This window comes from Jaculus jaculus, chromosome 11 (genome assembly GCF_020740685.1).
Source record: "Jaculus jaculus isolate mJacJac1 chromosome 11, mJacJac1.mat.Y.cur, whole genome shotgun sequence".
Lineage (NCBI taxonomy): Eukaryota > Metazoa > Chordata > Mammalia > Rodentia > Dipodidae > Jaculus > Jaculus jaculus.
In genome coordinates, this window is record NC_059112.1 from 59170405 (window position 1) to 59185494 (window position 15090).

The 15090-nt window shown below is 48.5% G+C and overlaps 1 protein-coding gene across 4 annotated transcripts in view; it reads left to right on the forward strand.

Annotated features, from left to right (window-relative positions):
• Rgs12 (regulator of G protein signaling 12) overlaps window positions 1-15090 on the forward strand; it is a 174075-nt gene that overhangs the window by 145139 nt on the left and 13846 nt on the right. For all 4 annotated transcript variants that reach the window (XM_045161344.1, XM_045161346.1, XM_045161345.1 and 1 more), the window contains 9 exons: window positions 4423-4592; window positions 6144-6236; window positions 6819-6962; window positions 8198-8377; window positions 8626-8779; window positions 11098-11174; window positions 12634-12828; window positions 13076-13149; window positions 13861-13987. In XM_045161344.1, coding sequence (XP_045017279.1) covers window positions 4423-4592; window positions 6144-6236; window positions 6819-6962; window positions 8198-8377; window positions 8626-8779; window positions 11098-11174; window positions 12634-12828; window positions 13076-13149; window positions 13861-13987 — 1214 coding nt within the window. The remainder of the gene's footprint in view (window positions 1-4422; window positions 4593-6143; window positions 6237-6818; window positions 6963-8197; window positions 8378-8625; window positions 8780-11097; window positions 11175-12633; window positions 12829-13075; window positions 13150-13860; window positions 13988-15090) is intronic.

The window sequence follows — 15090 nt, forward strand, 5'->3', positions numbered from 1 at the left end:
CAAAGCACTAAGCAGCAGATAGCTCTCAAAAGGCCATTGAGGACCTGGAGAGATGGCTTAGTGGTTAAGGCATTTGCCTGCAAAGCCTAAGGTTCAATTCTTAAAGGCCTTAAACTTGAGGGAGAAATGAGGGCATTCATAAGGAGTTTCATGGCAGCCAAGTGCCTCTTGTGGTATCCTAGGTCAGGCCTACACCACTAGTGATGTGGTAGATTACAAGATACAGAGTTGAGGTGGATAGTGAGAGGAAGATGATGAGGTGACCTGCGTGTTGAACCCCTTCAAGATGCACCGAGAGTTTGAATCCACAGGGATGTCTCCCGCAAACCCCACTGAGGGGGCTCACGCAGCCTTCATTTCCTCTGTATCATTCTGCAAGTCACCTGCACATATTTTGTCCTATTGGAATTACAAAAGTTCCACTAGGAGCTATCCTGATTACAAGAGTTCTGTGCAGACATTTTTGTGGACTCATAATTGCCTCTGCTTCCCACTTTAAAGTGTGTGTGGTGTATGTGATCCTCCTAGAAGTCTGAAATACCAGTGTCTGGCTGTGGCCCTGGCGATCTTGCTGTTTCAGCCATGTCTGTGGTTGGAGGCATTGTTGGAGTGGTTGTTCCAGTTACCCTGTGTGAGGCATTTCGTTTTTAGTGTCTAAAGCACCTGGCATTTGCTCCTCCTGTCCCAGCAGAAGTGGATTATTGTAACCGTAGTGACTGTTCCTCTGGGGGATCTGCTTCCTCTGCCCCCAATGCCTGCCTTCTGCCGTTGTCATTGTCACTTGGGGCTGGGCTTTCTCAGGTGCTGGCAGACTTCCTTCTGTGCCTGGCATTCATGCCTGGAGACCCCAGAGACAAGGATTGACCCATACCAGAAATGTGGACAGATGTACAGTATGAGCCTAGCATAGTAGCTAGTCTTATCAAGGATGTTTCTCTTGTAATCAGGCTTTCAAAGGGTCAGTACTGATTTATGAGTCTTAGAGCACTAGTATATGCCAAGTCTTATAAATATGAGTTTGATCAACCATCTTTCACTTGTAGATTCAATCAGGAGTCACTCATTTATCCCTTAATCCCTCAATTGCAGCACCTCCTGCCACAAGACAGGAGGTTAGCTGGAACCACCCCAGATTGCTGGCCTTCCAGTTGAGGGGTACAGATAGGAGCCTAGGTGAATGAGGGAGGAATGGTGTTATGAGTAGGCCATGGGTGGGTAGGTTGGGGTCTGTGGAGGGTGGTCCTGCCTCCAACAGGCTCTGGCAGCATGGAAGATAGATATTTCTCAACATTATACTTGTTGCTAGAATCCAAGCACCTAGCTGTTGAGGAGCACAAGTTTTCATCCTGCCCCCCTCCTTTGTAGGGTACATTGTAATGGACCAGCCCCTCCCTACTTTCCCTGTCCCCTAGTATCCCTCAGCTGGGCTTCTTCCTGGACAGCCTCCAGGCCACCTTTTATGAGGCAAGAAGTGGGGAAGCTGTGAGAAATACAAGGGCCTTCTGTCATGCCCTCCTCCAGTTGCTCCCCTGAGCATGAGCTCAGGCATCGACAGAGGATCAGGTCTCTGTACTGTGACCTTTGGCGTGGTGTCTTCCATCTGGCCTTTCCTTGTCTCAGTATTTCAAGGTTATCCTGGTTCGCTTTTATTTTTCTCTAATTTCATTGTCACATCTAAATCAATGGGCTGCATAGGGTTGACTTTAGTCTGCTGAAAGGCATCCAACTTGATTTTTTTCAGCTGTGCTTCATCCCTACCTCCATTGCTTTTGTCCTGCCTGTTCTCGGACTTTGTCTTATGCCCCAAGGGTGCATCTCTTTTTGTCCTAGAGTCACCCTCTGCCTGCTGAGTACCATGGCAGGTAGTGTGCAGTGGGAGTGGGATTATCACACACAGTTTGCCCAGCTTCTGTGAAACCTGTATTGAGACATATTTTGGAATTAGATTTACATTCAGGGAGAATCATTGTGTGTGCAGAAAGCCAGCCTCTGCTGGAGAGATGGCTTAGCAGTTCACAGTATACCCACTAGCCTGTGAAGCCTAAGGCCCCAGGATTAATTCCCAAGAACCCACAGAAGCTAGATGCACATGGTGGCGCACATGTCTGGAATTCGTCTGCTAGAGGCCCTGGCATGCCCATTCTCCCCCACCCCCAATAAATAAATTAAAAATAAAATAAGAAAGCCAGTCTCTGTGTGACCCCACACCCACAGAGAGAGTGTGATGTGTTCATATGAGTGTGTTTTAGGTCTTACACATGAAATGGAAAGCTATCCACAGAGGGTATCCAGGCATTTTAGTTCTTTAAGGCATTTCTAGGTAGTTCCGTAGACACGGTGGCAGAGCTTCTGAGTAAAGTGGCTATCCTACAAGCTCCTCAGCTCCTAGCTGTGCTGCCCACGCCACCCTGCTGATGCAGGGTTCCACAAGCGCTGGTTTGGGCAGGTCCCTGCTCAGGAGCACGGAGGTGTGTTCATAATGTTGTGGGTTCAAAGAAAAGTGAAAATTGTGGAAGTTCTGATGCTATTGTGTCTTTTTTCTCCTCCCCCTTTCTCCATTTGCTTTATTTAATTTAATTAATTAATTTATTTATTTATTTTTGGTTTTTCGAGGTAGGGTCTCACTCTGGCCCAGGCTGACCTGAAATTCACTATGGAGTCTCAGGGTGGCCTCGAACTCACGGTGATCCTCCTCCCTCTACCTCCTGAGTGCTGGGATTAAAGCCTGGCTTTGTTTTTTTTACAAGGTCTTACTTATGTAGCCCAGGCTGGTCTTAAGCCCACTATGTAGCCAAAGATGACCTTGAGCTTCTTTTTGTTTTTGTTTTTATTTTTTGGTTTTTCAAAGTAGGATTTCATCTAGCTCAGGCTGACCTGGAATTCACCATGTAGTCTCAGGTTGGCCTTGAATTTCTGATACTCTGCCTCCTGAGTGCTTTGATTACAGGGGTATATACAGTGCTAAGGATCTAACCCAAAGCTTCATGTAAGCACTCTGCTAACTGAGCTTCTGTCCACCCGCTATTATGTCGCTTCCTTTGACAAAAGTCTACTACAGTGTCCGTGGTGTTATTTCTCTGAATTTTCCTTTTTCTTTTTTTGGGGGGGTGAGGTGGGGGTTCAAGGTAGGTCTCACTCTAGCCCAAGCCACCTGGAATTCACTATGGTGTCTCAGGTTGGCCTTGAACTCATGACTATCCACCTTCCTCTGCTTCCTAAATGCTGAGATTAAAGGTGTGGACTACCACACGCAGCTGGATTTTCTCTTTTCTAACGTAAATGCTGTGTTTGAATCCCGCCTAGCCCTGTCTGTAGTTGTCGTGCTGATCTGGAGTACAACTCACTATGATCACACCTCTAGCTTGGCTCCTGGTCCTCGAGGTCATTTTGCCCTGACCTCTGCAGCCTTCTTTGAGTCCCTTTATGTTCTGGGGTGCATGCCATCCTGAGTTGTTGTTGTTGAGGTATGTTGGCAACTCTCTGCACATCTGTGGACTAGGTGTCAGCAGAGGCTTAGTGTTTGTGGTGGTTTGAATTATGTGTCCTCCATAAGTTTGTGTGTTCTGTATACTCGATCCCCAGCCAATGGCAGTTTGGGAACTGAATTCTTACTAGAGGGGGTGTGTTAAGGGCAGCTTCTGGTGGGATGTGCCCTGCTCACAAAGTCAAATTTGTATGGGTTGCAAGGTAGCCCCTCTCACTGGCCTATATCTCTCCTGTCATGGCCCTTGGATGCACTTTCAAAATATTACTTATTGGGGCTGGAGAGATAGCTTTGCAGTTAAGGCATTTGCCTGCAAAGCTGATTTCCCAGGACCCACATAAGCCAGATGCATAAGGGGGTGCATGCATCTGGAGTTCATTTGCAGTGGCTGGAGGCCCTGGTGCACCCATTCTCTCTCTCCTCTCTGCCTTTCTCTCTATCTGTCTCTCAAATAAATAAATAAAGTTTTAAAAAATATTTATTTATTTGAGAGAGAAAAGGCAGCAGAGAGAGAATGGGTGTCCCAGGGCCTCACTGCTGCATATGAATTCCAGACACATGTACCACCTTGTGCATCTGACTTATGTGGGTACTGGGGAATTGAACTGGGTCCTTAGGCTTCACAGGCAAGCACCTTAACCGCTAAGCCATCTCTCCAACCCTTGGATGTACATTTTTGTTATGGTTTGTTAATTGCTTCTCTAGTTTATCCTCATGATCAGGTTACTATTCAAGTGTGTGAGTGTGTACGCATGCTGTATAGCTGTGTGGGGCTGAGGGATGTTCTCTTTACTTTTCTGTCTGGTATTTAGGACACATTGGGCAGATTGCAGGTGTGGCTGACTGAACAAGTATAGAGAACAGTGCAGGTGCCTATGGCCTCTCATGGGTGGGCACAGAGAGGCAGGGGTGCAGGTGCATTTGTGTTGATCCCACAGAGTTGACGGGTGCCGACCTGAAGGACTGCGTCAGCAACAACAGCCTGAGCAGCAATGCTAGTCTCCCCAGCGTTCAGAGCTGCCGGCGCCTGCGCGAGAGGAGGGTTGCCAGCTGGGCCGTGTCATTTGAGCGTCTTCTGCAGGACCCCATCGGTGTTCACTACTTCTCTGTGAGTAGGGAAGGGTTATGTGGGTGGCATCAGTGGTCTGTGCCAAGGCCACTTGAGCTCAGTGGGTGGTCTCAGACCCCTAGGACTATGCGTCACCTCACAGACCCACTGTAGCATCCTTGTCTCACTGCCTGCTCCAAGTACTCATTGGCTGAGAATGGAGTGTAGTAGGGAGTCTCAGGTTAGTCTTCGTTTCCTGGCCCACCTGCTACCCTGCAGTTCCCCAGCAGACTTTTCCCCCTTTCTCTGGAAAGAGGGGTCCACAGCAAGGAACATTAGAGCTTCCTGGAATTTTTTTATTTGTTTTGAGTCAGGGCCTCACCATATAGGTCAGGCTGGCCTGGAACTCATGATCCTCAGGTCTGCAGAAAACCCTAAAAAACTTAAAACTTAAAAAGACAACTAGGAGCCAGTTGTGATGGTGCACACCTTTAATCCCAGCACTTGGGAGGCAGAGGTAGGAGAATCACTGAGAGTTTGAGAGCAGCTTGAGACTATATAGTGAATTCCAGTCAGTCTGGACAAGAGTGAGACCCTACCTTGAAGAAGAGGAAAAAAAAAGAAGAAGAAAACAACTAGGGACTGGAGAGATGGCTTAGTGGTTAAGGCACTTGCCTACAAAGCCTAAGGACCCATGTTCAACTCCCCAGGACACACGTAAGCCAGATGCACTAGGTTGGTGCATGTGTCTGGAGTTTATTTACAGCAATTGGAGGCCCTGGCATGCCCATTCTCTCTCTCTTTTCTCTCTCAAACAAGTAAATAAAAATAAGATACTAGAAAACTAGATATGAATGTAGAAGGAGAACTATTTGGGGAAAGAAGGAAGGGGAGCAGCAGGAGGAGGAAGGGGCAACAGGGGTCACAATGATAAACATGAATGAAAATGGCATAATGAGGGCTGGAGAGATGGCTTAGTGGTTAAGGCACTTGCTTGCGAAGCCTAAAGACCCAGATTCAATTCCCCACTACTCAATGTAAGCCCGATGCACAAGGTGGTGCGTGTGTCTAGAGTTCATTTGCAGTGGCTATCCACTCTATGTGCGTCTTTCTCTCTTAAATAAATAAAAATACTTTCAAAGAAGAAAATGGCATAATGAAACCTATTAATTTGCATATTAACTATAGATATTAAAGAGTTAAAAATACAATTTTAAAAATATGTAATTATGGGGCTGGAGAGATGGCTTATTGGTTAAGGCACTTGCCTGTGAAGCCTAAGGACCCGGGTTCAATTCTCCAGTTCTCACATTAGCCAGATGCACATTGTGGCCCATGTGTCTGGAGTTCATTTGCGGTGGCTGGAGACCCTAGCGAGCCCATTCTCTCTCTCCCTCTGTCCCTCTGTATTTAACAAGTAAGTGAAATGATAAAAAATATGTAATTAGTTCTTAAGAGCCATGAAGGTTCTTAAAAATGTTGAGCAGCTTTTACATTTATTTATCGGAGCCCTCTTGAGAGGAGTCTATAATGCCGTGTTTGGTAGAAGGTCACAGTGAGAAGAATGCATGGAGGTCTTGCGCACAGTGATGGCTGTTCTCCTCCCCTTAGGACTTCCTAAGGAAGGAATTCAGTGAGGAAAACATTCTGTTCTGGCAGGCCTGTGAATGCTTCAGTCATGTTCCTGCACATGACAAAAAGGAGGTAAGTTATAAGCGTCTCTCTGGTGCCAGGAAACAGCAGTGTTTGTGGAGCAGGAGGGAGGCACGAGGGCAGTGGCTAGGGCTACATGTAGTGCGGCGTGAGCAGCGGATGAGGAAATGCTTCCACAGGCCTTGAGAAATGTCATTTTTGTTTCAGAATAAAAAGTTAAATATGCATGACATTTAATTTTGCCTAAACATAGTTTACATAAATGCCTTGAGCCCTGAAGCTCCTAGCGGCAGAGATGGCACTTGGTGTGTTGGAATTATAAGGAAGGGATGAGGTTTGAAGGAACTTGAAGGAGTGCTTGAAGTAGAGAGCCCCCTATGCCAGCCGCTTGACAGCTCCTTCCAAAGGCAGTGGTGACGTACGGTGTCTTTCCAGGGGTGATGATGGCCCTTACAGTAGAGGCCGTGTGTCTGTTCTTCATGGTCTGGGTGCTTAGCTGTCCTGTGCTTGCACATGGTCCACATCTTGCTGGTGACTTCTCCATGTCAGCCTTGGAATGCTGCAGTGGCACAGGTAGAATATGCATGTGTCAAGCTCATCTTACATGTCTGCTTAGACCTTTCTACCCATTAGCTTTCTTACAGGGCCCGGGAGATTTTTAGTAAATTCCTGTGCAGCAAAGCCACCACTCCTGTCAACATTGACAGCCAGGCCCAGCTGGCAGATGACATTCTCAATGCGCCTCACCCAGACATGTTCAAGGAACAGCAACTCCAGGTGAGGCCATGGGTAATTTGTGTTGTACCCCCAGAGTTCAGGGTACAGAACACCTGCTCACTGAACTGGGCCCTCAGCCAGGGAGGGGATCTACTGGTGGGTATAGGTGTGGTGAGTAGCTCACCTGCCCGTTGGGCTTTGGTCTCAGAGGATTTGAGAATTGAAGGAAAAATTCCCATACCACAAACCATCCTGCTGTTTTACCCTGCGATGTGCTTGTGCTTGTACATTTGAGGGAAGTCAGGCGTTCTGGGACACATGTGTCCACATTCACTTAGAATGGGGTGTGCCAATGGACCCATTGTAAGGAGAAAACTGGTCATCAGAAGTGCATTGAATACACTGACCTATGGTCCATGACACTTACAGCTCAGCCATAGCATGCTTTAGTCTACTTGCAGGGCTGACCAGGAGCCACAACTGGCTGCCCAGAACAAAATCCAAATTCAACATGTGCATGGCCTCTGGGCACAGCCTCTCTGGGTGCACTTGCATCTATGAATGCAGCCTCTGTGAGCGCACTCTCTGTGAGAGCAAATGGCTTCCACACCATCATATAGGCAAGCCTCACATGTCCAGTCTTCATAGCTTGGGGCTGTTTGTGGAGTATGTGTTTGTGTGTTTTGACACAGGGTCTCACTATGTAGCCCACCCAGACTATCCTGGATACATAATTCCTCTGCCTCGGCTTCCTAAGTGCTAGAATCACACAGGTACCATGGTATGCCACGTATCTGTGTGTGGTTGTTTTTGTTGTTTTTTTTTTTTTCAATTTTGTGTGTGATCAGACGCACTATTACATATCCACAGCACACATTCCACTGGCCTTCGTCAAGCCTGTTCTGTCACAGGGTTGCAGGGATAAGCTTAACAAGAGGAAGAAGGTCTTCTCCAAACTTCTCAACCTGTGAGACTTCCAGCTGTCTTGGCCTCATTCTTCACAAAACGAAGACCCACAAAGGTTGCAGCCAGCAGTGCCGAGTCTGCTCATGTTGTGGCTTTCCACAACACACAGGGCTTCACTCCCTTTACAAATGGCAAAGGAAAGGGAAGCTGCCTGTTAAGAGAGTGTAACATCTGGGAGACCCTATGGCCCAAAGGAGGATGTGCTGATGTGACTGACATCCTTCCAGAATAGGGCTGGTTAGTTGGTACAAGGCCCACACTACCTGAGGCCTTCAGGGTGAGTTCTCTGGTTCCTTCTATAACTGTATTGTATCCTATTCACTCTCCAGATTTTCAACCTGATGAAGTTTGATAGCTACACTCGCTTTTTGAAATCCCAGTTGTACCAAGAGTGTGTCCTGGCGGAGGTAGAGGGCCGCACCCTCCCTGACTCCCAGCAGGTCCCCAGCAGCCCAGCCTCTAAGCACAGCATCAGCTCGGACCACTCCAGCGTGTCCACGCCAAAAAAGGTGCTGGGCCAGCCTCTGTGGGGGTGAGAGTGAGGCTGTGTCAGCTCATCTGTTCACTGGCAGGGGATGTGCAGGACACAGACAACCCACCCCTCCACATCATGTGCTGAGGGGATAAAGGGTGAGGTTTGTGCCTTTCACCCCTTGAAGAATCCATTCTAGAAGAGGCCTTTTGTGTTACAGCTCAATGTTTTGTGTAGGTTTAAAGTAATTCCTGTGTTCTAACTGAAGTTTCTATTTTCTGGTAGTTAAGTGGAAAATCGAAATCGGGACGATCCCTAAATGAAGAGGTGGGAGATGAGGACAGTGAGAAGAAACGCAAAGGGGCCTTTTTTTCCTGGTCCAGGAGCAGGAGCACAGGGCGATCCCAGAAGAAGAAGGAGCACGGTGACCACATCCATGGTGCGTGGGGTGCAGGCTGTGGCACCATGGGTGGTGGGGGCTTGTCCACCATGGTGTCATGAGATGGGTGGGGACAGGTTTTGTGGAATGGACTGGAGGAATTTGGAAATGCCACAGAGCCTGGGAGTGTGGTGAGAATGAGGACAGGCTAGCAGTGAAGCAGTTCTGCCTCAGAACTTTCTGAAGACTATAATACTAGGTACCTGACAATCCAGTATCCTCTCCTGCTTCTTCCTACTATAAAAGTAACAGGTGTTTTGGTAGAAGACTTGGAAAATACAGTCAAGCAAGAAGCAAACACAGGGCTGGAGAGATGGCTCAGTGATTAAGCCATTAAGGTACTTGCCTTCAATGCCTGATGGCCTGGGTTCAGTTCCCCAGTACTCACGTAAAGCCAGATGCACAAAGTGATGCATGCACCTGGAGTTCATTTACAGTGACAAGAGGCCCTGGAACACCCATATTCTCTCTCTCCTTGCAAATAATCAATAAAATACTTTTAAAAAAAATCAAACACTAATGTGTATCACGCTTGTTACCAGACATAATTTGCCTACACTGTCTGCCCAGCTGGATCTGTGCCAGTGAACACAGGACTTAGATAATTTTTAAATGTAATTATCTGGGCTGAGGAGATGGCTCAGCAGTTAAGAGCATTTCCTGTGCAAACATGAAGTCCTGAGGACGCCCGAGAGTTCCACCCCAGGGCCCACATAAACAGCTGGGCGTGGCTATGCTAGTATAACTCCCTGGCCTGCAGGAGTTAGAGACCCAAGAATCTCTAGAGCTTGTGGGGTGGGGAGGGGCAGGGGGAATGGTTAACCCTGCGATTAATAAGAGACTCCAGCTCAACTAAGAACTGGCAAAAGAGTGATGGAATGGGACACTATAGGTAAGTGCATGGGGTACCAACTGGACACGTACATCTGTGTATACCACATATACATGCAAGCAGACAAAAGAAAGTCATCTCATTTATCAAACTATCCACTTGTAATTTTTTTTTATTTTAAAGCTGCTGGCCCATTCTGGATGCCTTGCCCTTGGCTTTTTCTGGTACCTGATGATAATCTGTATGACAAGTGACAATGTAAGAAAGAAAGGTCCCTGTGGTACTGGAGCTGACTGTGCCACTCTCCCCTGAACCCTACGATGGTGGTTGGGAGTGTCTGCCTGCACTTGAGACAGACGCAGATGGAGCCATCATGCCTGAGTACTGAGATAGGCAGAGCTAAAAAGTAGTAAGGAACTAGCCGTTGTTTAGGAGCAAGGGTCCTGCTTCTGAAGGCCAGGGGTTGGCACTAATTGTGGACCCTTACTGGGTTAGCTCAAGACATGGTGGCAGGTCAGGACATTCCTAATGCTGTGCCAAGCAGCTGATACCCTTGCTGTTCCCATCTTAGAGGCACTCTTCTCAGGTCTGCTTCTCCAGAGGCCCAAAAAGTGTGTGGCCTGGCCCTGTTTGTTCAAGTTTGCTTGTAATTGGAAGTGTTTGTTTCAGAGAAAAGGCCATGGAGTTGTAGGTGTCACCTCAGGGAGAGGTCACCTAGGAATGGGTTCTGGGAGATGGAGAGCATGTTTTGTACAGTCCTCCCATACCTGACCAGTCTGTAGAACCATTTGGTTAGGGTTTCTGTATCTGGTGGCATGCACTCCCTAGAATTCAGAACTAACCTGGCAAGGGGCCTGCAGCAACTGAGAATCTACTTCTTTGGCATAGGCCAGTGGTTGGAACTGGGACTGGGGGAAGCATCTTATTGTTCCCCAGCCCTGAAAGCTCCTAAAGCCCAAGTGCTGGCCTAGCCTGGGTGAAGGGCCCTTTTATGGTACACAGGCGTGCATAAAACTGTAGTTAGTGACATCAACAGTTGGTTCTCATCAGGACTTGACAGGAAGAAGATGGGAAATGAGTCATTAGTAAAATAAAAAGCCACTGATTGCAAGGACCATCCCATCCAGACCCAGAAACTGTGCTTTGAAATAGAAGCTGTTGACTGAATGAAAGGGAGACAGGCTCACTCCAGGGCTCTGCACCTGTGGCACAACAGACCAAGTGCACACCATTGCTCCCTGCTATCTGAAGGCTGCCTGGCAGTAGGTGGCCACCCAACAATGGTGGCTTCCTTAGCCTAGGTCTTGGCCTCTGCTGTTGTGGAGCTGCACTTGATGCCACTCCAGTGAGGCTCTATATCACCTGTCCCTCTCTGTCCTTCTTGTCCTTTGAGCCTAAAGGCCTGGGCTGGGATTTATGCACTGAATGAGGGAGGGCAAGTAAAGCTGCTGCTTTTGATTGACCCCTAGTCTCTTTTCCACTCAAGATGCCCCACACACCAATGGAGGCCTGTACCGCCGGGAGTCGCAGGGCTCCGTGTCCTCTGCAGGGAGCCTGGACCTGGTGAGTGGCCATCTCCTCTTATCTCAAAGACCACAGGCTGTACCCATCAACCGGTAGATGAGGCCTGGCTCATGAAAACTCCAGCATTAATTTTATAAATGGCACCAGGACCTTAGCAGGAGCCTCCAGGCTCCCCCAGCTCAGGGTTTCCAAGGCAGCAGGAGAATGTGGTAGGTGGGGAGGGATACTGCATGAGGGCTGAAATTAGTCTTGGATTTATTTCTTAAATTCTTTTGTTCCAATTTAGTTAAAATGTTTTTTGAACTCCCACTAAGAACAAACAATGCTTTGGCACTAGACGCTTTGTCTTGTGTTTACCACTGGAATCTCCTGTTGATGCCAGCATTCCAGGGCCTGAGTATCTGCCTGGGTCCTGTGGAGCTGGCCTCTTGCCACCATCGAAAAGCCAGGCACATCCCTGCCTCTGGCTCCTCCCAGCTCCACCTTCACCCTCTGTGGAGGGACCCAGGTGGTAGTTTAGGACCTGCTAGTTTTAGCTGTGTCTGATAGATTTTAGGAAATCTTGCTGGTTGTCATTCACAAATGTCCAGCAGCAATTAACATGCTTGTTTATTTCTTTTTCCACTGCTCCTAGTACTCAGCAATGGTTTTTGTGAGTCAGCTACCTATTGCTATCCAGTGTGAGGTGTCCATGTGGTTCTGTGCTTGGTGCCTCATCTGTGTCTCTGGTCCCCTGACCTGGTAGCTCATAGGTGACCTCACTCTACTGTCAGGTTCCTTGGCTGGCTGTGGACCAGGGCAGTAGGGCCAGCTGGACATGTTTCTGCCACCATCCGGTGGCCAGCCCAGTGTCTTTCCCATGGTGGTCTTTAGCCAGGAGCCAGCCGAGCAAGGAAGGCTTCCAGAGAGGCCTAGGCTGGGAAATGACTCTGCCCTTCTACCAGGTTCTTCCAGGCCAGGTTGAAGGACCAGGGATAGACTTCACCTTATCATGGGAAGATCCTGTAGGAGAAAGAGTACTTGATGCTATTTTTATAACCAGCCCACCACCTGCTCACTAATTTTCTGAAAAGGCAGCCAAACAGATTTTCAAAGGGTCAAGTAACCATGAGATAACAGGACAGGTTTCACAGTGAAAACATGTCCATCCCTGGGTGCTGCCAAAATGGAGTATCTGATGCTGTGAGTCTGAGACTCAGGGGACAGCATATGTTCTTGAATGTTCATGACCTCAGACCTGCTTCCAGTTTCAGAGGCATGGTATGGCCCAGTAACATGAGGGGACCATCTGTTTGGCAGGACAGCACACCCATGGAGAGTCATACAGTGCAATGCCCTTAGTTAAGGGAGATCTTTGCTGTCCCTGTTGATGGCTTCCAAACCCCATCACACAGTCAGCCCCATGGTTGAACTTGAGCTTTCTCTGTGTGTGGTGCGCAGAACAGTCTGCCACAGGATCCCCCACCTCTGGGGTACTATGACACCTATCTTTCCACAGTCAGAGGCATGCAAGACCTCGCCACCTGAGAGGGACAAGGCTACCAAGCACTGCTGTGTCCACCTCCCAGATGGGACATCCTGTGTGGTGGCTGTCAAGTCGGGATTCTCCATTAAAGAGATCCTGTCTGGACTCTGTGAGCGGCATGGCATCAACGGGGCAGCTGTCGACCTCTTCCTGGTGGGCGGAGACAAGGTACTGTGTTGTGTAGGAGTACCCCAGGGTCTTGGCCCAGCCTTTTTCTCTCCCCTTGACCTTGCTGGCATCCCTATGCCTCCTCACCGTCCTTTGTTAAAGCAGTGCAGTAGGGTAGAGACTCCCAAGGGTGGGTTGGGCTAATTTCCTAGTTTCTCTTTCTTGATGTAGCTTGGTGCCTGCTGCAGGTGGTTCTGCATTTCAGGCCCAACACTTTCACTTTACCTCTGGTCTCTTTGTTCCACAGCCCCTGGTGCTACATCAGGACAGCAGTGTCCTGGCGGCCAGGGACCTGCGCCTGGAAAAGCGCACTTTGTTTCGGTAAGAGAATAGCACACATTTTTGGAACTTCCAGAGGCTCCCTGGTAGGATTTTCCCCATTCCCACTCTCCAGTGATATCTGTTTCTTTTTTAAAAATATTTTGTTTTTATTTTATTTATTAGAGAGAATGGGTGCACCAGGACCCCCCGCTGCTGCAAATGAACTCCAGATGCATGCACCATCTGTGCTTCTGGCTTATATGGGACCTGGGGGATCAAACTTGGGTCCTTTGGCTTTCTAGACAAGCGTCTTAACTGCTAAGCCATCCCTCCAGCCCTGATCTCTGTTTTTATCCTTTTAATATGCACTTACCCCATGAGAGGTCATAAAGGAATGTCAGTGCCCCCACTAGGTGCTTGGCAGTGGGTTAGAATTAAGTGGCAGACACTATGCATACATGGGCTGCTTGGCCCTAAAGCCACAATGGGAAAGGAGGCGGGCCTCTACTTAATGAGTTCCTGGCTGTGGTCAAGCTGCCCAGTGAGTTGTGAAGGGTGAGAATCATGTTCCTTGCTTGGCCCAGCTGTAAATTTCAGAAATTTCAGGTCTCATGGACAACTAGCTTCCATGTGAAGGAAGTGCTTCCCTCTGAAGGCAGGGACATGTCCCTGGAGTCCCCATGTCACTATATCTGGTTCTGGAGACCCCTAAGATCTCCTGGAGTAAAGGGAACTGAGCTTTCAGTGAATGTTTCCATGCCCCACTCTCAGGCTGGATCTCGTTCCAATTAACCGGTCAGTGGGACTCAAGGCCAAGCCCACCAAGCCTGTGACGGAGGTGCTGCGGCCAGTGGTAGCCAAGTACGGTCTGGACCTGGGCAGCCTGCTGGTGAGGCTGGTGAGTGTCACCTGGGCATGCCATCTAGGGCTGCTCCCTCCTTGTCCTGTAGTGCCTCTGTGTTCTGCACAGGCAGAAGCCATGTCTCACTTCATGTCCTTCCTAGGGCAAGGGCCACCCATTCTCTCAATCTGAGTGGACATGATTGTCATTTATTTGTGTCTTGCTCCTTCTGAAAGGCATTGGTATTTTCCACATGGAGGTTTGCTTCAGGCAAGCCAAACTGAAAGAAGCAAATAAATAGGCACCCCTGAAATAGCCCCACCATTTCCAGGATTGGCCAGAACAGAATGTGGCAGCACCATCTTGTGCTGTATGCCTGCTCAGTGCCAGTGCTGAGCTGGTCCCGTGAACACATAGACCAGCAGTTCTGCCCCAGGTTCAAAAGCTGGGCCCCTTGTTTTCTCCCTTATTATGAGAATGGACTTAAAGGCAGAAGACAACAGGGCACCCTCCTTGTTCCCGCTCCATCCCATGGGTGTTTATGGATAAGCACCTAGGATGGGGCACTGGCTGTGAGGAGATGTATTAACTCAGCTCAGTGGTTTGAGGTACAACATCTGCCTGATTTTCCCCTTCATCAGCCTTTTCCATGTTGTGAGTCAAGGTGCTTTTGTTGGTTTGGGTTTTCAAGTTTATGTATTTGTGTTGTGTTATGTTTTGAGATAGGTCCTCTTCTAACCCAGGCACATGATCTCCCTGTCTCTACCTTCCAAGTGCCAGCAATCCTCCTAGCTCTGCCTCCTGAGTGCTGGGAGTAAAGGCATGCGCCACCATGCTCAGCTGTGATTTCAAGTCTTTTTAAGACTTTACTTTTCTTGAAACTGGCCTCAAAATTATTTAAGAGCTTTGAGGTAAACAAGAAGAATCCACTCAATTATTCATGCATGGGCCTTTGCTCAGTAACCTGATACTACTTCCCCACTGTGGCTCCTTCTGCCTTGAGTCCAGAAATCTACCTGCAAAGACCAACCCAGCCTGGCTCTCAGAGTGCTCTTCTCCTTTCAGCAGAGAGCCTGTGAAGTTATTTAGCCCCCTGTACCTCAGTTTCCCTACCTGTAAAATGAGGTATAGAGAGCCGGGCATGGTGGCGCACGCCTTTA